The 24,006-nt window shown below is 45.8% G+C and overlaps 2 protein-coding genes and 1 non-coding gene across 3 annotated transcripts in view; 1 reads left to right on the plus strand and 2 right to left on the minus strand.

Moving 5' to 3' along the window:
• The window catches only part of LOC121153689 (zinc finger protein 566-like), a 221,779-nt gene that overhangs the window by 171,554 nt on the left and 26,219 nt on the right, over positions 1-24,006 (minus strand). The window contains exon 7 of the mRNA XM_040976384.1: positions 13,460-14,302. Coding sequence (XP_040832318.1) covers positions 13,460-14,302 — 843 coding nt within the window. The remainder of the gene's footprint in view (positions 1-13,459; positions 14,303-24,006) is intronic.
• The window catches only part of LOC121153686 (zinc finger protein 850-like), a 277,443-nt gene that overhangs the window by 90,836 nt on the left and 162,601 nt on the right, over positions 1-24,006 (plus strand). The window lies entirely within an intron of this gene.
• LOC121153918 lies at positions 16,784-16,892 on the minus strand. The gene has a single exon (XR_005883447.1). It is a non-coding gene; the product is annotated as a U6 spliceosomal RNA (small nuclear RNA).

Genomic DNA, 24,006 nt, shown 5'->3' on the forward strand with positions numbered 1-24,006 from the left:
AAACACTTCTGATTAAAATCTTCAATGATTCATAGATCATACAGCAGCATCGTTTTCTTCAAGAAGGCTCTTGATTTTCCTTTTCATCTCTTCACTGACACATTAATCATTCAGTAGCATGTTATTTAACTTCATGATACTTTTAATTTCTTATTTTACTCCTGTTGTTGATTCTGTTTTGTGGCTTTTCATTTAAGGGGATGTATGGCAACTGTGTAATGGAGACTATCATATCCAGATGTGAGGACACAATGCAGTAGACATCTGTACTTCCAGATCAAAGACGGACTCACAAAGAAACTGTTAACTGTATCTTGACATGAGGATGCTGGACTCTGCCACTGTTCATGCCAGCAAAGGTATAAAGATGACTATGTATGAAGAACTATACTATAGTAATAATATAGGAGGAATTACATAGGGAAATCTCAGGGCCTATGGAACTGTATCATAAAATGATAATAATAAACTAAAAGATAATAATATTAAATACAGATTATATTCTCCAATCAAAGGCAGACAGACTGAATGGATTTTAAAAAAAGGCTCATCTATATATTACCTAGTGGAGATTCATTCCGCTTATAAGGTTACACACAGACTGAAAAATGATAGAAATATTTCAATCAAATGAAGGCCAAATGAGAACAAGGATTGTTATACTTGTATCAGCCACAATAAACTTTAAATTAAAAAAATAAAAGGAAACAAAAGATTATATAACAAAATTACATGTTAATGGGATCAATTGAAGGTCATCACATCATGCACCCAACACTGTAGTACCTAAATCTACAAAGCAAATTTTAACTGCTCTAAAGAGACTAACTGTACCATAACAGTAAGAGACTTCAATATTCCACTTTCAGAAACAGATAATCAGTAATCAGGCCTGGCGCCGTGGCCTAGCAGCTACAGTCCTGGCCTTGAATGCCATAGGGGCGCCAGTTCTAATTCTGGTAGCTCCACTTCCCATCCAGCTCCCTGCTTGTGGCCTGAGAAAGCAGTCGAGGACGGCCCAAAGCCTTGGGATCCTGCACCCATGTGGGAGACCTGGAGGAGGTTCCTGGCTCCTGGCTTCAGATCGGCAAAGCACCGGCCATTGCAGTCACTTGGGGAGTGAATCATCGGACGGAAGATCTTCCTCTCTGGCTCTCCTCCTCTCTGTATATCTGACTTTGCAATAAAAATAAATCTTTAAAAAAAATAGATAATCCATACAGAAAATCAATTTAAAAGTAAGAGCTACACTATACTCTGGACAAATGACTAACAGGCTCCCATAGAACATACAGAGAAAACAAATATATAGAGAAAATTGTACATGAAACATTCTCTAAGTCAAGCCTTAACACATTAAGAAGACTGAAATCTTATCAAGCTTCTTGTTTCATAGCTTCTTCAGTAACAGAAGAAATTTTGCTTCTGAATAATAGAAGAATTGATGAAGAAATTAAACAATAAACTTAAAAACTTCATGATACAAAAAAGAATGAAAACACAACATACCAGAATCTGAAATATAAAAAAATCAGTTCTATATGACAATCTAAATCAATAAATACCTAAATGAAAATGACTTAAATTTAATAAACTAACATTACACCCCAAGGAAATAAAACAAGAACGAAACAATGAGAAAGAAGGAAATATAGTACAGAAAACAGAATACAGGCACATAAAAAGATGAATGGAATCAAATTCAGGTTCTTTGAAAACAAAATCACACACTTTTAGCTAGAATATGAGGAAAAAAGCAGCATAAGCAAAATTAGAAATGAAAATGGAGGTGTCAGCACTGTGGCTCAACAGGCTAATCCTCTACCTGCTACCACTGGTTCACGTCCCAGCTGCTCCACTTCCCATCCAGCTCCATGCTTATGGCCTGGGAAAGCAGGGGAGGACAGCTCAAGTCCTTAGGCCCCCACATCCATGTGCGGACAGAGAAGTAGCTCCTGGCTCCAGGCTTTGGCTCAGCTCAGCTCTGGCCATTGTGGCATTTGCAGAGTGAACAACAGATGGAAGATCTCTGTCTCTCGTCTATATACATCTGCCTTTCAAATAAAAATGATTATATTTTAAAAAATGAAAATGGAGACAAAACTGATACACAGAAATACAAAGGACGAGAAACTGATACACAACTATGTGCAAACATACTGGATAATCGAAAAGAAATGAATCACTGAATACAGAAAATAAAGAGGAAAAAAAAAACAGAAAACTTAAACAGATCAATAACAAATGATGAGAATCAGCAAATTAAAAGTTTCTAAGGGGGACCCGGCATGGTAGCCAACTGGCTAAAGTCCTCGCCTTGCACAAACCAGAATCACATATGGCTGCTTGCTCACATCCCAACGGCCCCGCTTCCCACCCAGCTCCCTGCTTGTGGCCTGGGAAAGGAGCCAAGGGTGACCCAAAGCCTTGGGACCCTGACCCAAGTAGGGGACCAGGAAGAAGCTCCTGGCTTCAGATCAGCTCAGCTCTGGCCGTTGCAGCCACTTGGTAAGTGAATCAGTGCATGGGGGATCTTCCTCTCTGTGTATCTGATTTTCCCATAAAAAAAGGGTCTTTTTTTAAGACCCTAAGGAAAACAAAGAAAAAAAATAAATCTATAGGCCAAAATCCCTGATAAACAAGTATATGAAAATCTTCAACAAAAGATTAGCATGTTGAATTCAACAGCACAGGAAGCAGATCACTCACAAGGGCAGGTAAGATCCATCTCAGGAAGGCATCAGGACACTTCCATCCTTGTTCCACACACGGGAGTTACTAAATGTGACACACCACAACATCAGACCGAAGCACAAAAAACCCATAAGATCACATCAACAGACACAGGCAGGGCTTGGGAAACAATTCATGCTTTCACGATAAACGTGTGATGTATTAGAGACCGAAGACATGTATCAACACACACACACAGTTAAATTTGACAAAAGCCATAGTTATACCATAACAGATACAAGCTTTTCCTTTAAGATCTGAAACAAGGGGGCAGCTGGTGGGTCTCAGGACAGGGTGTCTCACGCCTGGATCCCGGACGGCCGCCACGTGCACATGGTGAGCTGTTTTCCCCGGGCCTGCTGGGTTTCGGGGGCCGCTTCCTTTGGGGTGAGTAGACCGAGGGGGGGAGGCCTCCGGGACTGGGCAGGTCTGGGACCCACCCGCTGCCTTCATGGGGCGGTGAATGGGATTTGGGAGGGACGCGACCTTGGGCCTGGGTTATTTAAACCTCCAGCAGCCTCCTGGCAGCTGGTGGGTCTCAGGACGGGGCGTCTCATGCCTGGATCCAGGACAGCCGCCATGTGCACATGGTGAGCCGTTCCCTGGCGGCCAGTGCGCCATTGGTGCCAGGCTCCGCCTGCTGGCCACCCGGCCAGGGAGCTCTGGGGATTTGGTTCTTTGAGTTGCTGCTTAATTAGCTCCAGGTTGAACCCATTGTGCTTCTTGGACCTGAAACAGGCAGTAACTCTTCCTTAGCAAAATTTGTAATCACTAATAATGCTGAGCACCAAATACCAGTCATGCAGAAGCCATGGCTTGGGGCTTGTCCTGCAAAAGTAGCTCCAACAGCTGGCCAATGTGTCAACTGGTAATGGAACAGAGTAGATTAGGCACGACTGAGCAAACCTTAGCCCACAAGTAAAACTAGAAACCAGGAGGGAGCAGAGGTCATGCCGAGCTAGGCTCTTGTACCTGCTGGTCTGTGGGAGCCAGGGACGCTAAGCCACAGTGTCTAAGGCAGCGTTCGGGACAGGGGAGGGGCTGTGCCAAGCGGAGTCAGAGCATCCACTGGCAGGCATGTGATCTATGGCTGGGAACAGACCCGGTTGGGGAGCAAAGGGGACAACCCTAGCTGGGCTGAGGTTCCCACCAAGGGGCACGTGGCCTGGAAGGGGGGCTGCGTTCTGATTTGGAAACAGTTGTAGTCTCCCTTGGCACAAGTGTGGACTGGGATTGGATGCACCGAATTGGGCCGGACCCCGACTCCCCCTGGTGTTCTGGAGGACCAGGGCAGATGTGGGATGGACTAGGCAGGATCTCAAACCCCTACTGAGCCATGTGTGTGCCATACATGGGTATGGACAAACCATTGCTGGGCTGGAACATCCAACAGCAAGAACCAGATTGGGTGGAAGGCCAGTCAGGAAAAGCCACAGTTCCTGCTATGACAGGAGGTGGACTGAGTAGGGTTGGCTCATGGACCCACTGGTAAGCGTGAAACCTGGCATTGGGAGAGGTTCTGATGGAGGAGCCTGGGCAACTCCTCTGGCAGGACACAGACCCAGCAGGTAAACGCAAGAAACATGATAGGAAACAGCCCAGAAAAGGCCATGGAAAGCTACACACTGGCATACAATTGGCAGACGTGGGGGCAAGACCAGGCTGAATCTGTCCACATCATCCACTGGCAAATCCAGGCACCAGTGTGGGTCGATCCAGGTTCGGTCGCAAGAAAGACCAGTGCACATTATGGAATGCCGAGGTGAAGTTGCCTGTACCGGAAGGGACCGCAGCGCCCAACCAGCCTGAGAACAAGAAAGGAAGTGGGCAGAGCCGGCAGGGGAATAAGGGAGGGTTCCTTTGCTGGACAGCTACTTCCGCAGGAGAGCATGGGCTGGGATGGGGGCAGACCAGACTAGGCGAGCTACCACACCTGTGCGCCTCATGTGGACTAGATCAGGGAAAAGCCGGGCTTGGCGGATTATTCCTACTGGTGCAAACAAAATTAAAGTGGGAGAGGGTTGTTTGGGCAGCATCAACTGGAATCTGGGAGTGGGAGAGGCCTGGGAGGGAAATAGTGGGCTCATCCCTCTTGGGTTACCACTCCCACAGGAGGACATAAAACTAAGACAGCTGCTGGGGTGGAATGGGGTGTGGGACAGTCTGGATTACTGCTACACTTACTGGCAAACCAGGGTAGGGAGTGGGCCTGGTGGGGGTTATTGTGGGTCGCTCCAACCTAGGCTGCAGCTCCCACTGGTTTATGTGAGGGCCAAGTATGTGCTGGGCAGAACCAGGCTGGACTGCAACACCCATTGGTTCCAATGGAGGTTGGGAGTGAAAACAGAACCAACCCAGCAATTGCAACCACCAGCTGATTGGAGCGATGGACGGTGCCAGGCCCTGTACTTGTTAGCACATACAAGAAGTTTCTTTGGAGATCTTCCTAATCTAAATGCTGGACTCAGAACCCTAACAAAGAAAAGAGAGAAGACAGAACAGGTCAACCAACCATCTAAGCTATGATGGACTATGTCAATCAGTGGATTTTTCAAAGATCTCATAGTGCTTGGAGTGGCAAGATTGACAGCGATTCATAACTGTGGCAATATCAAAACCACTTGAGCAAGAACCTCAGAGCATGCCCTACATCCGGGACCTGGGGAGGGTGGGAAATTGGGTGGGCTTCTCCCTTAAATACCCCCCTTTAAATATGAAGCTAACAATATGGAAAACATACTAGTATTATCCACTTTCCTGTAGCCCTTGAACCTTCTTACCCTAATTAACTATGTAAAGAATGTCAAAATAAAATTTATTAATAAAAAAAAAAAAAAAGATCTGAAACAAGGCCCAGCATAAGGGTCTAGTGGCTAAAGTCCTCGCCTTGAACACACCGAGATCCCATATGGGCGCAGGTTCTAATCCCAGCGGCCCCGCATGCCACCCAGCTCCCTGCTTGCAGCCTGGGAAAGCAGTAGAGCATGGCCCAAAGCCTTGGGTTCCTGCTCCATGTGCGAGACCCGGAAGAAGCTACTAGCTCCAGGCTTTGAATCGGCTTGGAAATAGTATGTGTGTGGTGACAAGTTGAAGGGGAGGAGTGTTAACTAAGTAGGATGTTAAGAAATTAAAAACTGCTTGTGCTGAGGTAGTTAGGTTAATAAATATGCTTTTTGTTTTGTTTTATTTTATGGTATTGTCCTGGGCTCAAAATTTGAGAAAGGGCCCGGAGCAGTAGCATAGCAGCTAAAGTCCTTGCCTTGTAACTACCAGGATCCCATATGGGTGCCAGTTCTAATCCTAGCTGACCTGCTTCCCATCCAGCTCCCTGCCTGTGGCCTGGGAAAGCAGTCGAGGACGGCCCAAAGCCTTGGAATCCTGTACCCAGGTTGGGAACCCAGAAGAAGTTCCTGGCTCCTGGCTTCAGATTGGCTCAGCTCTAGCCACTGCAACTGCTTGGGGAGTTAATCGGATGGAAAATCTTCTTCTCTGTCTCTCCTCCTCTCTGTATATCTGACTTCACAATAACTACATAAATAAATCTTTAAAAAGAAAGAATTTGAAGAACTCCCCTGTTGAAAGGCTTAGTGTGTCTAACTCTGTCCCACTTTCCAACAATAATAGTACTGGAATCCCAAGCCAAAGCGATTAGCCCTAGCTACGGTGGGGTTTTGGGCAGCGAAGAAGCATTTGTAAAGACAAGCCCCACCCCTCTAAAATCAAACTGTTTAAGTGACAATAAAATTTTAAAACTCCATAGTAATGAAAATGGTATGATATTTACCAAAACAAGACAGGTTAACCAACATCACAGAACAGAAAGCCCAAGAATAAACTAGTGACTCTCTTCAATAAAAAATACTGTAAGGGGCCCAGTGCGATACAGTAAGTTAAAATCCTGGCCTTGAACCCACGGGGATCCCATGTGGGCACGGGTTCTAATCCCAGCAGCTCCACTTCCCATCCAGCTCCCTGCTTGCGGCCTGGGAAAGCAGTCGAGGACGGCCCAAAGCTTTGGGATCCTGCACCCGTGTGGGACACCTGCAGAGGACACTCCTGGCTCCCAGCTTCTGGCTTCAGACTGGCTTAGCTCCAGCTGTTGCAGCCTCTTGGGGAGTGGATCATTGGACAGAAGAGCTTTCTGTCTTTTCTCTTCTCTACAAATGTTTTTCCAATAAAAATTTAAAATTCTTAAAAAAAAAAGAATACTGTATGAATCGGATATCTAAATGCAGAAAAATGAAACTGGACCCTAATCTTGCACTAGATCAAAAAAATCAACTACAGCTCTATGAAGACAATCAAGAGAGAAGACAACCTACAAAACACGAGAAAGGATTTACAAACTATACATCTCGTATTAATCATGAAGGTATTAATGGCTTAAGTATATAAGGAATGAATTTTTTCCAAAAGACACACAGGGTAAATAGGTTTATGAAAAAATGCTCAGGGCTCGACAATAGCATAGTGGTTAAAGTCCTTGCCTTCCAAGTGCCGGGATCCATATGGGCGCCAGTTCTAATCCCGCAACCCCACTTCCCCTCCAGCTCCCTGCTTGTGGCCTGGGAAAGCAGTCGAGGATGGCCCAAAGCCTTGGGACCCTGCACCTGTTGTTGCATAGCAAGTAAAGCCACTGACTCCCCGAGCTCACACAACTCCTAGAGGCAAACTTGGGATGCAACCATGATAATTTAGCTCCAAAACCTATAGCCATTGGCTCCACGCAGCCTTCCCTAAGTGTGGTCTGAAATAAACTCCTGCTTTCAAACACTTCCAACCACCTGTCAAATTTCTACTAACCTGCTTCCCTTCTAGTAACCCATTTCCCTGTTCCCTCTGCACAGAAACCCTCATCACATTAGGGTGACTCAGGAGACCCTGGGCAGCAGAAGACCCTGTCTGTCACCCCTCGAACCGTTTCCTAAAGATCCCTGCGGCCGAACTCTGAGCACTGCAGAAAGGACCCCTCATGTACCACTCCATGCAAACTGCAAAACCGTCTACACTGCAACTCTACCATCAGCCGCTTCAGGAGGTCCGCAGGACTACAAAGAGGCAGTTCGCAGGAGTTAGTGTCGACTATTTCCATAACGACTAGGGAGGGTGGGTAGAATCTACCCTCATCATCCCAGGATTCACTGCGCGGCGGCGAGGAAAACGATGGTTACAGGGTCATTTCAGGTGTAAACCCTAATTGAACCAGCCTGTTCAGGGGAGAAAATGTCCTTTTAGAGGAATGGGCTCCAGGTGAAGGATCTGAACTCCCTGGAGCAGCAGGGATCTGCAATGGACCGTGATGAGCCCGAGGGCGGCTCAGTAACTGGTATCCTCAGTAATGACATGAAAACAGCAACGCGAAACCACTCGCAGCCCTGGTTAGGAAACCCTAACGCGCAAAGAGGCGCTCGAGGCATTTCACGACGGCTTGCGGAGCTCGCGCACGGACGCACTAATTACACTTAATGCTGCAGCTGGCTTTTCCTGTCTCTTCACTCCCGGTTTCTGATTTTTATCTCTTAACTCTCAAAAGTCCCCAGGCCAAGAAAAAAAAAAAAAAAATTGTATCTCATGGCACAAAGAGGAACCACAGGTTAAAGCTGACCTCCGGAACAGCAACCACGTCCCCGACTCCCCACGCCGGGAGCAGCACCGGGGAAAAGGAGCCCGACACGCGTGACTCGGGCACACCTCCACCACCACGCGGGCTCCCAACCAGCGGCCACCCACAGACCTCCATGGGAACAAGAAGGACGCCGGAGCAAGCTGGACCCTGCCCGGGGTCACGGAAGCCAGCGTCCACGAAGGCCGCGCGACACTCGGCTCCCACTTCACGCCGCTGCCCCGGGAAGGAGCTCTGTTAACGGGCGCCGCGGTTCTGGGTCGAGCGGCTGTTCTAGGGGCTGCGTCTTTTTGTTCAGAGGGTCCTGCGTCCTAGGACTCCTCCATCTAACCCGGAGCCGAGCCGTGCGGCTGCGGCCCCGTGACCGACACGCCAGGGCGCTCAAGGCCTGGATGGCGTCGCAAACCCCACAGTCATGGTAACCCGACTCACACAGAACACCGTTCCTTCAGTGCTCGTCGCCAACTCACCTCCCGGAGCCGACAGCCACAAGCGAGCCGGAAGGGAGTGCCGCGCGGAGGCTTCTGGAAAATGTAGTCCGCGGCCGGAAGGGGCCGGTTCCGTCCGGCCACCGGCTGCGCAGACTGTGCCGGAGCGCGCCTGAGTGCGCAGGCGCGTGAGCGTGGGTTTGCTCGGGAAGGGCTTGCAGCTGCAAATCCTCCACGGAGGCATTTTCCTCTCAAACTCTGGGGAAAAAGTCCTACCAAATTGAAAGTGAAGTCGTGCAGCCGGCGCGCTGTGGCAGGTGTTTAGCACACGTGGCCCGCGAGGTGTGAGTGTACACTCAAATCCCCCCAGAGCTCCAGCCGAGCCTGGAGCGGTACTTAGTCTCACAGAAAAGTTGCACGTTCCCCCTTTGTCGCTCTCTGCTGTCCCCTTTTCCTGCTTTAAGCCCTTTGTCCTGCAGTTGTGAATGCAGTTTTCTGTATACATATCTATGAGGTTAAGGTGGTTGACGTTCCCACTGGGCGTCCTCTATCTTTCCTCACTTAAAATTCTTTTTTTCTTTAACGAACTGAGAGGTGTCTGGCTCTCCTCAGCCTATACTGTCCGTGGCTGTGAAGTCTTCGTGGTGAAGAATGTTGAGAGGTGACCACTGGGATATCTTGAGGGGCCCTTCGCTCATGAGTTGCTGCTGAGTTTGTCTTCTTCCGGACTTCTGGAAAGAATCAGAAGCCAGCTGCAGGATGCACACTCCCCATTATCTAATATCTATTGGTTAATAGATTTTCATTTTTCCTTAAACGTCAATAGATATTGCAAGATGTGTAGCTGAATTGTAAGACTCATTTTGTAAATAAGGGATTATATATGAAGTTGGAAATAAAGAAACAGACTTGCAGCTTAGTCAAAATATTTTTTTAAATTGAAAGTCCTATTTACATAATTTCTGATTACATTTACTGAAGAAAGGCAAGCATTTGGCGTAGGCATTGGCTGCAATCCTTCTTTCAGCTTCCGGCTAATACACGCACTAAGAGACAATGGTGTTAGCTGGAGTGGTTAGGTCCTTTGCCACCTACAAGGATACCTGAAATGAGTTCCTGGGACCTGACTGCAACATGGCCCAGCCCCAGCTGTGGTGCACATTTGGAAAGGGAACCAGCAGTTGGAAAAACTGTCTTCCTCTCTCTGCCTTTTGCTCAAATAAATAAGTTTTTTAAAAATATTCAGCACATTTGGTTTTCCAAACAACTTATCATTCAATACTTGACTTTGATTTTTTAAGATTTATTTTATTGTTATTGCAAAGTCAGATATACAGAGAGGAGGAGGGACAGAGAGGAAGATCTTCCATCCAGTAATTCACTCCCCAAGTAACCACAACGGCCGGTGCTGCGCCTATCCTGAAGTCAAGAATTTGACTTTAGGACTTGGGTGAATAGAGCTCCTGGCAGCATGGTGGCTGCTGGTGGTACATGAGGCGAAGTTAATGCGTAGGACTCTAGCCCCAGCAACCACTACTAAGCCAGCCAGAGTGCCAACCAATGCCCACTGGCTCCCTGGCAGCAGGTTCTGGGGTCTTGGTGGTACAGAATTACTGCCTGGGGACATCTGTGGATAAGGTCACTGTGCATGTCAGTGAGGAATAAATCCTGAGGGACACAGGGACCGAGAATAGTCTGGGCAGGTCCAGGCTGCAGCGCCCATATGTGCATCCAGATCTCCCACACGGGTGCAGGGTCCCAAGGCTTTGGACTGTCCTCAACTGCTTCCCAAGGCCACAAGCAGGGAGCTGGATGGGAAGCAGGGAGTTGGATGGGATTAGATCTGGCACTCATGGAATTCTGGTGCGTTCAAGGTGAGGACTTTAGCTGCTAGGCCATTGTGCCGGGTCCAGTAGTCATTAATTCTTTAGGAAAAGGATACTTCATGGGAGGTGTCCAGAATATCCATTGCAACAGTACATGGTGGGGCAGGTGTAGTGTAATGGGTTAAGATGCTGTCTTCAATGATGGCATCCCATATGGGCAACAGTTCAAGTTCCAGCCGCTGCACTTCTGATCCAGCTCCCTGCTAATGCTCCCTGAAAACCAATAGATGACAAACTACTTAGGTCCCTTCATCCATGTTGGAGATGCTGAAGATGCTCCTGGCTTCTAGCTTTGGTCTGGTCCAGCTCCAATCTCTATGAACATTTGGGAATGAACCACTTGATAGAAGATTCTTGTCTCTTATTCTTTCTCCCCACCCCTGCCTGTAGGTCTTTTTTGCATGTGCAGTTTGGCTAATTTAGTCATTCAGAGTAGTTCTGCCCCACCCATGATGATTTCCTATCAATCTTCCACTTATGGTTTTGATATACATTCATATCACCATCAAAGTATATTTCACATTTAAAAAATAAACACAAACTTCAAATTCTGTCAGCCCTTAAACTTTTATGGGCAAATTCTCTAATTGATAATACTTTCTTCCATTTTTCATTGTTTTCAAAGATTTTTATTTGAAAGGCAGATTTACAGATAGAAGACACAAAGGGCCATCTTTCCTCTGCTTTCCTGGACCAAAAGTGGAGAGCTGGATTACAAGTGTAGCAGAACATGAACTGATGCCCATATGGGAATCTTCCAGCAGGTGGAAGATTAGCCTATTGAGCAACAGTGCTTACCCCTCCCCTCCCATTTTTCATTGTTTCAAAAAGAAAACCAAGATGTTACATCTTTCTTTGCATTTGTCAAGGAAACACTAGTATATTCCACATCTGATTAATATACTTGCTCAGAGAAAAAGGCTTATAAAAATTATAATGGTAATATATGACACAGCAATTAGATAGGATTTCTTAGTCAAAGATAATTTTGATTTCAAAGCCACAATGATCAATAAGGGAGTGGTATATTGTGGCATAATGGGTAAAGACCCCCCATTGGGATGCCCATATTCCATACTAGACTCCTACGATTTGAGTCCTGCCACCAGTTCTGTTTTCCCCAAAGAACCTGGGAGGCAGCAGGAAATGGTGTAAAATCTTGAGTTTCTGTCATTCATACGGGAATTCTGGATGCTGGAACTCTTGGCCTCCTAGCCATGGTTTGTTGCAGACATTTGGGAAATTAATCAGCATGTAAGTGTTCTCTCAACCTTTCTTTTTTATTCTGCCTTTCAAATAAAAAAACTTAGACAGCAGAGTATTTGTTTTTATGAGCTGAAGATATTTCTCACCACTAAATTTTAACAATAAGTAATCTGAAGTTCAGTAAGATAAATCTTGGTGGGAAGCATTTCTATTGCCACCATGAATAATACTGGAGTGGGTGTTGTGGTACAGCAGCTTCAACTTGGGATGCCTCCATCTCATACCACAGTGACAGAGTCTTTATCACTCTGCTTCTGATGTGCCTGAGAAGCAGCAGATTCTCAAAGTACTCGAGGCCCTGCCACCCACATACGAGATCTGCAGAGTTCCTCTGCGCTCCGGGCTTCAGTGTGGCCCAATCATGGCTACTGTGCACATTTGAAGGGTGAACCAACAAATGGAAGATATATCTCTCCCTGTCACTCTGCCTTCCAAATAATCAATTTTTAAAAACAGTAATATCAAAGATAATCATACAAACAATACTTAGTGGCTTAAAACAATAATCATTTTATTTTCTCATTTTGTGGGTCAAGAACTTGATCAAATCTACTGCTGTAAATGGTCACTTAGTGGTCAGTAAGTGACCTTCAGCTGGTGCCTGATGTGGAGGACCCAAACTTATTTCAGCTAACAGTCCATTGTTTGAGTGGGTATGTCTGAAGACTGGGTTCAACAGGATGCCTCTTGCTATGTAGTCTCAGCTCTTCATGATATATCTTCAGCAAAGTAGCCAGACTTTCTAACATGAAAATTCAGGGCTTGAGATGAAGTAACCTTACTGGTAAAGCATGGGTCCAGAAACCAGCACAGCAGTACTTCTATTATAATCTGCTGCACAAAGCAGTTGCAGAGTGTTCCTATATTCAAGGGTAAGAATGTAGATTTCACATCTTGATGAAAAGAGTCTAATAGTAGTTGCAGCATATTTACCACAGTTTTATAATATCACTTTCTAAGTGAAGAAATTATAGCACACAATTAAGTGACTTATTCAATATAACACAGTGGAAAAGTACTGGCATAGAGATTATGGTGTATTTTCCACATTTATTTTTATTGGAAAGGCAGATGTATAGACAGGAGGAAAGACAGAGAGGAAGATCTGTTCACTGGTCATTTTTCAAATGGCCTCAACAATTGGAACTGAGCCAATCTGAAGCCAGGAGCCAGCAATTTCTTCTGGGACTCCCATGTGGGTGCAGGGTCCCAAAGCTTTGGACCATCCTCTACTGCTTTCCAAGGTCACAAGCAGGAAGTTGGATGGGAAGTGAAGCAGCCGGGACACAAACCGGTGCCAAGATAGAATCTCAGTGCATGCAAGGGAAGGGCTTCTAAAACCAATATAGTAAAGTTTCAGGTTTGAGTTAAGTAGAATGCATTAAAGTTAGACGTTCCTTTTGTAGTACAAAATCTCTTATGCTGAGTCAGTTGTATAATGCAAAACAGGTTACTATACCCACAGGATATTCTATAACATAGGTCTGAAAAGAATTACATTTTTAGATTATGAATCCTCAGGTGATTGGTGAGGTGTGAATGTTGTCTAAAGGCCTTTTTACATTCCTTACATTCATAGGGTTTCTCACCTGAATGAATTCTCAAATGCTGAGTTAGGGAAGAATTAAGTCTAAAGGTCTTCCTACATTCCTTACACTCAAAAGGTTTCTCCCCAGTATGAATACTCTGGTGCAGAGTAAGTTTTTGGCGCAATCTAAAGGCCTTCCCGCATTCCTTACATTTGTAAGGTTTCTCACCAATATGAATGCTCTGATGTTGGGAAAGCTGTGACAGCAGCCTAAAGGCCTTCCCACATTCCTTACAGTCATAAGGTTTAATACCAATATGAATGCTCTGATGTGATATAAGTTGTGAGTAACGACTAAAGGCCTTCCAGCATTCCTTACATTCATAAGGTTTCTCCCCAGTATGAATTCTATGATGAAGAATAAGATGATAGCCACGGCTGAAGGTCTTCCCACACTCCTTGCACTCATAGGGTTTCTCACCCGTGTGGATCCTCTGATGCAGTGTTAGTTGTTGTCTCACTCTAAAAGCCTTCCCACAATATGTACATTCATAGGGTTTCTCACCAGTATGTAGTTTGTAATGCACTCGAAGACCAGGGCCACACAGAAAGTCCTTCCCACATTCTTTGCATTCATAGAGTCTGTCAGCAATATTAAGCTTTTGGTGTCGAGTAAGATGTGCATATTGTCTGAAGGCCTTCCCACATTCTTTACATATATAGGGTTTCTCACCAGTATGAATCCTCTGATGGAGAGTGAGTTGTCCTCGTACTCTAAAAGCCTTCCCACATTCATCACACTCATAGCGCTTCTCACTAAGATGAATTTTCTGATGAACTCTCAGGTCTGTACCACATACGAAAGCCTCTCCACATTCCTTACATTCAAAGAGCTTGTCACTAGAATGCAGTCTCCGATGGCGAGTTAAGTGCGCAGTCTGTCTAAAGGACATCCCACACTCCTTACATTTAAAGGGTTTCTCACCAGTATGAATTCTTTCATGAAAAGTAAGTTGTTGGCGTACTCTAAAACCCTTCCCACATTCTATACATTCATAGGGTTTTTCCACAAAGTGAACTCTCTCAGGCGCAGCAGCAGATGTACGATCTGGGGGAGATGATATGTTTTCAGATGTGGTGTTCATTTGATATCCCACTTGAGATCCCTCGTGTCCTTCAAACTTTCTTTTTGACTCCCAGTCATTTTCTGAAACAATGCTCTCAATGCCGTGGTTTGTAATTCTGTCCATTATCTTCCACTGGGTTAAGTTTATTTCATAAACACCACTTTCTGATGATAATTTCTTGGTCTCATACTTGGTCTCCAACTCTAAAATAAAACAAGAAAGCAAACACATGCTGTTTTCTGTAACTACAAGGAGAATGTCTACAGTGAAAACAAAACATCAAGTAAAATACTAAAATATGGAGCCTGGCATGGTAGCCTAGCTGCTAAAGTCCTCGCCTTATAGACACCAGGATCCCATATGGGCGCCAGTTCTAATCCAGGCGGCCCTGCTTATTGCCTGGGAAAGCAGTTGAGGATGGCCCAAAACCTTGGGACCCTGCACCTGCCTGGGAAATAAACAAATTTAAAAATATATAATAAAAATCAAATAAAATATTAAAATATACTTATTCAATTTGAGGGGAGAAAAGCTAAAGGGAATACTAGAAAATGAGAGTTTATATTAGAAAGTGAGATTAGTTTTTTTTAAAGATATATTTATTTTTATTGCAAAGTCAGATATACAAAAAGGAGGAGATACAGAAATGAAGATCATCCATCTGATAATCCACTCCCCAAGTGACTGCAACGATCGGTGCTGAGACGATCCAAAGCCAGGAGATAGGGAATTCCTCCAGGTCTCCCACACGGGTGCAGGGTCCCAAGGCTTTGGGCTGTCCTCAACTCTTTTCCCAGGCCACAAGCAGGCAGCTGGATGGAAAGTGAAGCTGCTGGGATTAGAACTGGTGCCCACATGGGATCCCGGCGCATTCAGGTGAGGACTTCAGCTGCTAGACCACAGTGCTGGGCCCAAGATTAGTGTTAAGAATATATTTTTAAGTCAGTGGTTCTCAAATTGATAACCAGAATCACTGAGACGATGATTAATAAACACCACCCAAACCACATTATTTCTGTCTCTCCAAACTTTTCACAGAGGTAGCATGGTGCAGCAGCTTAAACTAAACCCCCAATCCTGGCAAATTACATCGAAGCGCCAATTCAAATCCTGGCTGCTCTAATTCTTATCTGGCTTTCCGAGAATGCACCTGGGAAAGCCGTGGATGATGGCTCAAGCTCTTGGGTCTCTGCCGTGCACATGGAAGACCTGATGGGTGCTGGGCTGGGCTTGGCCCAGACTAGCCCAGATCACTGCAGCCATTTAGGGAGGGAATTAATAGATAGAAGATCTCCCTCTCTATCTCTCTCCCTGTAACCCTCGTGACCAAATAAATAAAATACATCCTATAAAAAAGAAGACTTTTCATAGAAAATAAAACTTGCACAAGTTCCCTGATTAATCTCTTATTCTGAGGTATAATAGCAAATATGCAAAATAATGGATTTCATTTGAGACTGACTCAACTGACAGTATGTGAATTTACGTTGTTATTCTTTATAATTTTCAAATTTTTTTAAAGAATTATTTTTATTGGAAAGGCAGATTTACAGAAAGGAGAGACAGAGAGAAAGATTTTCCATCTGTTCGTTCACTCCCCAAATGGCCGCAATGGCCGGAGCTGAGCTGATCTGAAGCCAGGAGACAGGAGATCTTCAGTGGGCACAAGGCTCCAAGGTTTTGGGACCTCCTTGACTGTTTGCCCAGTCTGTAAACAGAGAGCTGCATGGGAAGTAGAGCAGCACGGATATGAACAGGCACCCATATGGGATCCCAGCATATCCAACACGAGGACTGTAGCCACTAGGCTACTGTACCAGGCCCTCATTATTTGAAGTATTAACAATTTACTTACCTGAAGTCATCTGAGAAATGAACCAGTAGCTGGGAGATCTCTTTCTTTCTCACCCCAACTCCCTCTAACTCAAATAGTTACAATACATGAGAAAAGCAGTCTCTCTGATCATAATTGAATCCCAAATCAGTTTCATATCCATTTTCTCTGCTTTTCTTCACAGCAATGTCCTATTGCCTGAATCATAATTTTATTTATTTACAGCTACCATGTTCCTCTTAATACAAAGCAACTTCTCTGGGAATTGGGGACTTGGCAGTCTTTGCTTACCACTGTAATGATTTTATCCATAACAGTGCATGACATATAGATATTTATCTACGCAAAAGAGGAGCACAATGAAATGAAAATGTACAATGATTTCTGTGTGTCATCCTTGTGCAGGGGACATGCTAATCTTCTTTGTAGCGTTCCAATTTTAGTATATGTGCTGCCGAAGCGAGCATGAAAATGTACAATGATTTTTAACAATGAACAAAGATAGTTGCTCCCACCCTTAGTCCTTTCAAAGAAGAGAAAAATTGGAGAGAATAAAAAATGAGTTAATGGACTAGCACTTTGTGTTTTAAAAGGGTAATAGGGGATGAGCTGGCTGAGTGGTTAAGGCAATGGACTGCTACAGGGTATACATGGGCTAGTTTTTTCTATTACCTAGTAAATAAGATATTAATTTGCCCTCCAAAACTCAGATTTTTTTTACCCATCAGTAATGGATGTTTAAAGAGTTTTTAAACAACACCCCAAGGGTATGCCTCTTTTCCCACTGTTTGTATTCTGTGTTGTAGTGATGGCCTCTCCTGCCTGGTTGGCCCTCACTCACCTGCACAGCGCCTCCTGCCTCTCCTCGCAGCCTTCCAGGGCTCTTTTCCTTGCTCCAATAAGGAAATCACATCTGGTTTAGAAACAAAGCATCCTGTGTAGAAGAAAAGAAATTTAACATATTACAAAAATAAAAAAACATTTTCTAAATTACTTTCAGTATTGGTTAAACTTATAACAAACAGGTCAAGTTGGTAATTGATAAAGTGTTTAAAACCAAAGGAAAAATAGCTTTAAAACTATGGACCTTGAGGTTACATAATGAATAAGGACTAGAGAGGGAGGAAAATCAGTATTCGTGTAAGTGTTCCTTCTTCAAAGGCAGCAATGACTGAAAACTGTGTGGTTCAAATACTTCCTGTATTGTGTCTGGCACGGTGGCTTAGCAAGCTGAGCCATATGCTGGCATCCCATATGGGCACTAGTTTTGAATTCTGACTTCTCCATTTCCAATTTAGCTCCCTGCCTAAAGCCTGGGAAAGCAACAAAAGGTGGCTTCAAGTCCTTGGGCCCCTCAACTACATGGCAGATCTAGAAGAAGCTCCTGGCTTCAGATCGATGCGTATTAGCCATTGTGGCCTTTGGGGGAGTGAAATAGCAGATGGAAGATCTCTCTCTGATTCTCCTCCTCTCTGTAAATCTGACTCTCAAAATAAATAAACAAACAAATCTAAGAAGAAAAGATCCTGGGACCAGCACGGTAGCCTAATGGCTAGAGTCCTATCCTTGCACACTCCAGGATCCCGGCAGCTCCACTTCCCATCCAGCTCCATACTTGTGGCATGGGAAAGCAGTTGAGGATGGTCCAAAGCTTTGGGACCCTGCACCTGCGTGGGAGACCCAGAAGAGGCTCCAGGCTCCTGGCTTTGGATCGGCACAGCCCCAGCTATTGTGGCCATTTGGGAAGTGAATCAATGGACAGAAGATCTTCCTCTCTGTCTTTCCTCCTCTCTCTATATATGACTGCAATAAAAATAAATAAATCTTTTAAAAAAAGAGAGAAAATGGAATATACTTAGCAACCACAAGAATGAGTACTCTATTTATTTATTAAAATTTAGTTTATTTTTATTGGAAAGGCAAATTTACAGAGAGAAGAAAATACAGAGAAAAGGATCCTCCATCCACAGGTTTACTCCCCAAGTGACTGCAATGGCCGCCCAGAGCTGAGGCAATCCAAAGTCAGGAGCCAGGAGCTTCTTCCAGGTCTCCCATGAGGGCACAGGGACCCAAGGCTTTGGGATATCCTCCACTGCCTTCCCAGGCCACAAGCAGGGTAGTAGATGGGAAGTTGAGCACCCAGAATACGAACTAGCACTCATATGGAATTTGGACATGTAAGGGAAGGATTTAGCTACTGAGCCACTACACCAGGTCCCTGTTTATTTACTTTAGATTTATTTATTTACTTTAGATTTATTTTTCTGAAAGGTAGAGTTACAGGGAAACAAAGAGGGAGGGAGAGAGAGACCTTCCACCTTCTGGTTCATTACCCACATGGTTGTAACAGCCAGGACAGGGTCATACTGAAGCCAGGAGCTTCATCAGGTTTGTCCATGTGAGTGCACGGGCCCAAGTGACTGGGCCACCTCCTGCTGCTGTCCCAGGTACACCAGCATGAAGCTGGATGAGAGGCAGAGCATCCGAGGCTTGAATTCGTGTCCACATGAGATTCTGTCATTGTAGGGAGCAGCTTAACATACTATGCCACAGGGGGGAGGGCATGGGGAGGAGTTGGGGGAATCCCAGAGCCTATGAAACTGTGTCTTAAAACAAAACAAAACAAAAAATACTATGCCACAATGCCAGCCCAGGAAGCAAGTACTCTTAATTATAACTAATTATAAGTAGAGCCTACTGACCCAATTTAATGCTCTATAAACTATGTGGTTTTTTTTTTTTCAACAGAAAAACCAAGAAACAGAATCTGTTTTCCTTACTACTCTCAACACCTAAATCAACTGTGAGTACAAACAAAAAGAGAAATCCATTTATTTGGAACCTGTAAGGCTATAAAATCAACCTGATTTCCAATCGACTCCTCCAGAAAACCTCAGGGCTATTTAAGGGTGGGGAGGATGGATATATTTAGTGGAGATACTTCCAACAAAATACAACTCAATCCATTCCTTTAGAACATGGAACTGGAGTGGGTCTTTGGTGCAGAGTTTAAGTAGCTGCTTGGCATACCCACATCCCATCGTTAGAGTGTAGGATTTGGGTTCTGCATACTCCTATTCCAATCCAGCTTCCTGCTAATGCACAGCCTAGAGGCAGCAGGCGGTGGCTCAACCTTTGGGTCATTGATAGCCATGTGGGAAGCACAGATGGAGCTCCTGGCTCTTGGCTTCAGCCTGGCCCAGTGCTGGCTGTTGCAGGCATCGCAGGGAACGAAACAACAGAACATCTGTTTCTGACTTTCAAATGCAAATGAAAATATACATGAAAAACAAAACATGAGACAGAAATTGAGTTTTTAAAGAAAAAGACGATGTGGAACAGTCTAAATTACCAGAGGCAGAAACCTTACCCAGGGAGACCAGGTTGCTGTAGTTCTCTAACATCACATCTCTGTACAAATCCTTCTGCTCCAAGTCCAGGAATTCCCACTCTTCCTGAGAGAAGACTATGGATACATCACTGAACATCACCGATTTCTGAAATGATAAAACGTAATTACAACCGAAATGAAGGAAAATTTGCTTCAAAACAGAAAGAAAAGGTAAGAAGGGATATTATAGGCATTGGATTATACGGCACACAGATCCAGGCTGGATGACTCTAATACATCGATGTAAGAGGCCCGGCATGATAGCGTAATGGTTAAAGTCCTCGCCTTGAACGCGCCAGGATCCCATTTGGGCGCCGGTTCTAATCCTGACAGCACCACTTCCTATCCAGCTCCTGCTTCTGTCCTGGGAAAGCAGTGGAAGACAGCCCAAAGCTTTGGGACCCTGCACACCCGTGGGAGACCTGGAAGAGCTCCTGTCTCCTGGCTTTAGATTGGCTCAGCTCCAGCCATTGTGACCGCTTGGGGAGTGAACCATCGGATGGAAGATCTTTCTGGTCTTTCCTCCTCTCTGTACGTCCAACTTTCCAATAAAAATAAATAAATCTTAAAAAAAAATACATTGATGTAAGAAAGCAAAGTGCCTTTGTATGCATGAGGATCCTGCTGTCTCTTAAATGTGGGGTTCACAAAAGCTTGTATTATAAGAAAAAAATGGGTTTCAAAAATTTTTGTACCAAACTACACTTATCTTTAGAATTTCTCTCATATACTATGGGATACCTCAATAATCCAAATCAATCTGGAAAGGAGAAGAAACAGCATTAAAAAAAAAATGTATTTATGTGAAAGGTAGAGCATAGCATAAGAGAAATAGAAAGATCTTTCAGCTGTGAGTTCATTCCCCAAACTGCTGCAAACCCAGAGCTGGGCCAAGCTGAGGGCAGGAGCCTGGAGCTTTATGCAGGTCTCTCATATTGGTGCGGAAGCCCAGGCACCTGAGCCATCTTCTTTTGCTTTCCTGGGCCCTTCAGCATGGAGTCAGATAGGAAGCAGAATAGCCAGGGCTAAAACTAGCATCCATATGGAATGTGGCCATCACAGGTTATGGTAGTTTAACCCACAACTGTGCTGTACTGCTGGGTCCCAGCAGAATTTTATGATTAAATGAAACAGCACACATTAGCTTTCTGCCTACTAAATGTCTCATTCATAAACTCATAAAAATATGAGTCATTCTACCTATGCTTTAGAAAAACAGATTTTTAAGAATCTATTTATTTATTTATTAATTTATTTTTATTGGAAAACCAGATATACAGAGAGGAGAAACAGAGAGGAAGATCTGTCTGTTGACTCACTCCCCAAGTGGCAACAACGGCTAGAGCTGAGCCAATCCGAAGCCAGGAGCCAGGAATCTCTTCCAGGTCTCCCATGCGGGTGCAGCGTCCCAAGGCTTTGGGCCGTCCTTAACCACTTTCCCAGGCCACAGGCAGGGAGCTGGATAGGAAGTGGGACTGCCGGGATTAGAACTGGTGCCCATATGGGATCCTAGCAGTCAAAAACGAGGACTTTTGCCACTAGACCACCACACCCTGAGCCCTAAAAAAAATTTCTTAAAAAGGCTCCCTATAGTGTGCAGTGTGCATGGCACCACCAGAAGACCAGGACAGGCCCAGAACCCAGCACTTACTTCAGAAGTGGTGGCTGTGAATTGTCCTGAGAGGGATTTGAGGATGTGTGGGTGGGTGGGTGAGGACCATTGAGGAAGTACACTACAGATGAAGAATGACAACTTCTGGGGGACTTTGACAGAGTGGGCCACTATAACTGCAGTTAAATGAGGTAGCTGAGAGCAGGTGCTTTGGAGAGGGGGGAAGCTGGCTAGGGCTGGGGGACTTGCCTTGCAGGACAAACCACAGTATCTGCCAGCAAGGGTTGGGGCTGGGGGTGGTCCAAGTTAGGGAGGGCCATGTCACTATTCTGAGGGGAATTCATGGGCTCATCCCTGTGGGATAGTAATACCCGCTAGTTCGCTGAGCTGGGGGTGGTGATGGGAGAAGCTGGCATGCCCAAACCTCATCAACACTCATTGAGAACTGGAATTCAGAGTAGCCTGGGTTGGCCCAAGCTGTGGCACCCACAGGCGTACTCAAGAATTGGGCGTGGGCTGGAATGCAGCAAGCATCAGCGCTCACAAAGGCCAAGACTAGGGGTTGGACCATGCTGGGAAGGGCTCTAGCACCCACTGACACATGTGAGATCTGAGTCTGGGAGCGAGCCTGGTGTGGGAACTTGGGGAACCAGTGGGGCTGTAGCTCCCACTGGTGAGCATGAAGAGTTGGGGCTGGATGTAGGCTAGACCAGGCAGGGCTGTTCCACTTGCTGGCATGTGTATGGGCTGGATAGGGGAGGAAGAGCAAACAAGGTCAGGCCAAATTGTAGCATACACATATGTGGCAGCCAGGATGGGATGTGGGCCATGCTTGGCTTGGCTTCTTCATTTCAGCCTGTTTGCCTGAGAGCTGGGGATGGAGGCAGAATGGGCAGGACTAGGCTGCAGCACCCCACTTGAGAGTTGGGACTGGCAGCGGGCTAGGTTAGGCCAGGCTGCAGCATCTGATGGCAAAGGTCAAGATGGAAGATGGGCTATGTCGGGGTAGGTAAGAACAATCACCAGCATTCCCAAGATTTGTGACTGGGAGTAGCTGAGTCAGGAAGCTAAAAGGACACCCCTGCTGGGCTGCAGTCCCCTCTAGTGAGCACAAGAGTCAGAATGACGACAACAAGCTGGGCTGGACATGGTTGCAGTATACTTCAGCATGGGTGTGGGCTGTTTTTAGGGCTGTGCCAGACTAGATGAGAGTCAAGCACCCACTAGCACTTGCAAGAACCAGGGTGAGTGTAGGAGAAGCTTGGTTAGGTCTCACCTGCTGAGCCACATAAGAGCTGGGAATGAAGGTAGGACAAGCGTGGCTATACTGTAACACCCTCCAATAAGAGCCCAAATTGGTATGGTCCAATCAGGTAATGCTTGTGAATGCCAGAACAGGAGGTGGGTCAAGTCAGGCTGGACCAAATACCCACCAGAGTGCATGAAATATGCAACTGGAAGGTGACCTGATGGAGGAGCTTAGGGAACTCCTCTTTCAGGACATAGTCCCCGAGGGTGAACACAAGAACCGAGGTTAGGAGCAGAGACCAAACCGGGTTGTACAATCTGCCAATATGTGTGGGTCAGGTTGGCATACAAGCTGGGCAGGGTCAGTTCATGGCCCCAATTGGCAGTTGTGAGGGTGGGGATGGGGGGTGAGCCCAGCAGGAGGGCTGCGGAGGCCAATGCTCCCAATGATGAATTTGAGAGCTCAGACTTGGGGCAGAACAGGCTGAGCAGGCCTACAAAACCAGTTGATCTGCACGTGAGCTGGGTTAGGGGGAGAGCCAGGCTGGCTAGGTTACCATATCTGCTGCCACATGAGCCAGAGTAGGTACAGGCTAGTTGAGCTTTGCTGCAGCATCAACTGGCAAGTACCAGCAATGGGGGAAAAGTTCTGTCAGGCTAGACCACACTATCACCTGGAAAGTACAAGATCTGAGGTGGGGAGTGGGCCTGGTAGGTAAATTGTGGGCACCCCTCCAATGAGCTGCAGCTTCTACAGATGAGCATGAGGTTTGGAGCAGGACTGGCTGGACAGGTGGTAGCACCTGTCAGCATAAGTATGGGCTGGATAGTGGGGTCAGTGGGGCTGAGCTAGATGTAGCACACATTGGTGTGTACAAGAGCCAAATGCTATGTGGGATGGACTGGATCAGTCTGCTGAACATACCAGCATGCACAGGAGCCAGGACTGGGTGCAGGCCTGGAGGAAGTTATTAGGGGTCACCCCAACTGGGCTGCAGTTCCTGCTGGTATACCTGAGGCGAGTGTGTGGTGGGCAAGGTGGAGTTGGCTCATAGCATCTGTTATTTGCATATGAGATGAGACTAGAGACAGAACTGAGTGACTGCAACCACCAGTGTGTGTGGAGGATAATGTGGGTGACAGACTGAGCCAGAACCTGCACAGGTCTGGGATCACCTCTGGTGAGGCTCCTTTGGAGACCCCCTCCCCACCACCAACTAGACCACTGGACTCAGAATTGCAACCGTAGGGAAAACTACAGGATTTGTTATCTGACCATGGAATGCATCTATTAGAACTGGGTCTCCTCAGTTGCTGAACCCTGTGCAGT

Source organism: Ochotona curzoniae, unplaced genomic scaffold (genome assembly GCF_017591425.1).
Source record: "Ochotona curzoniae isolate NIBS_2020 unplaced genomic scaffold, NIBS_Ocur_1.0 contig_2699, whole genome shotgun sequence".
Lineage (NCBI taxonomy): Eukaryota > Metazoa > Chordata > Mammalia > Lagomorpha > Ochotonidae > Ochotona > Ochotona curzoniae.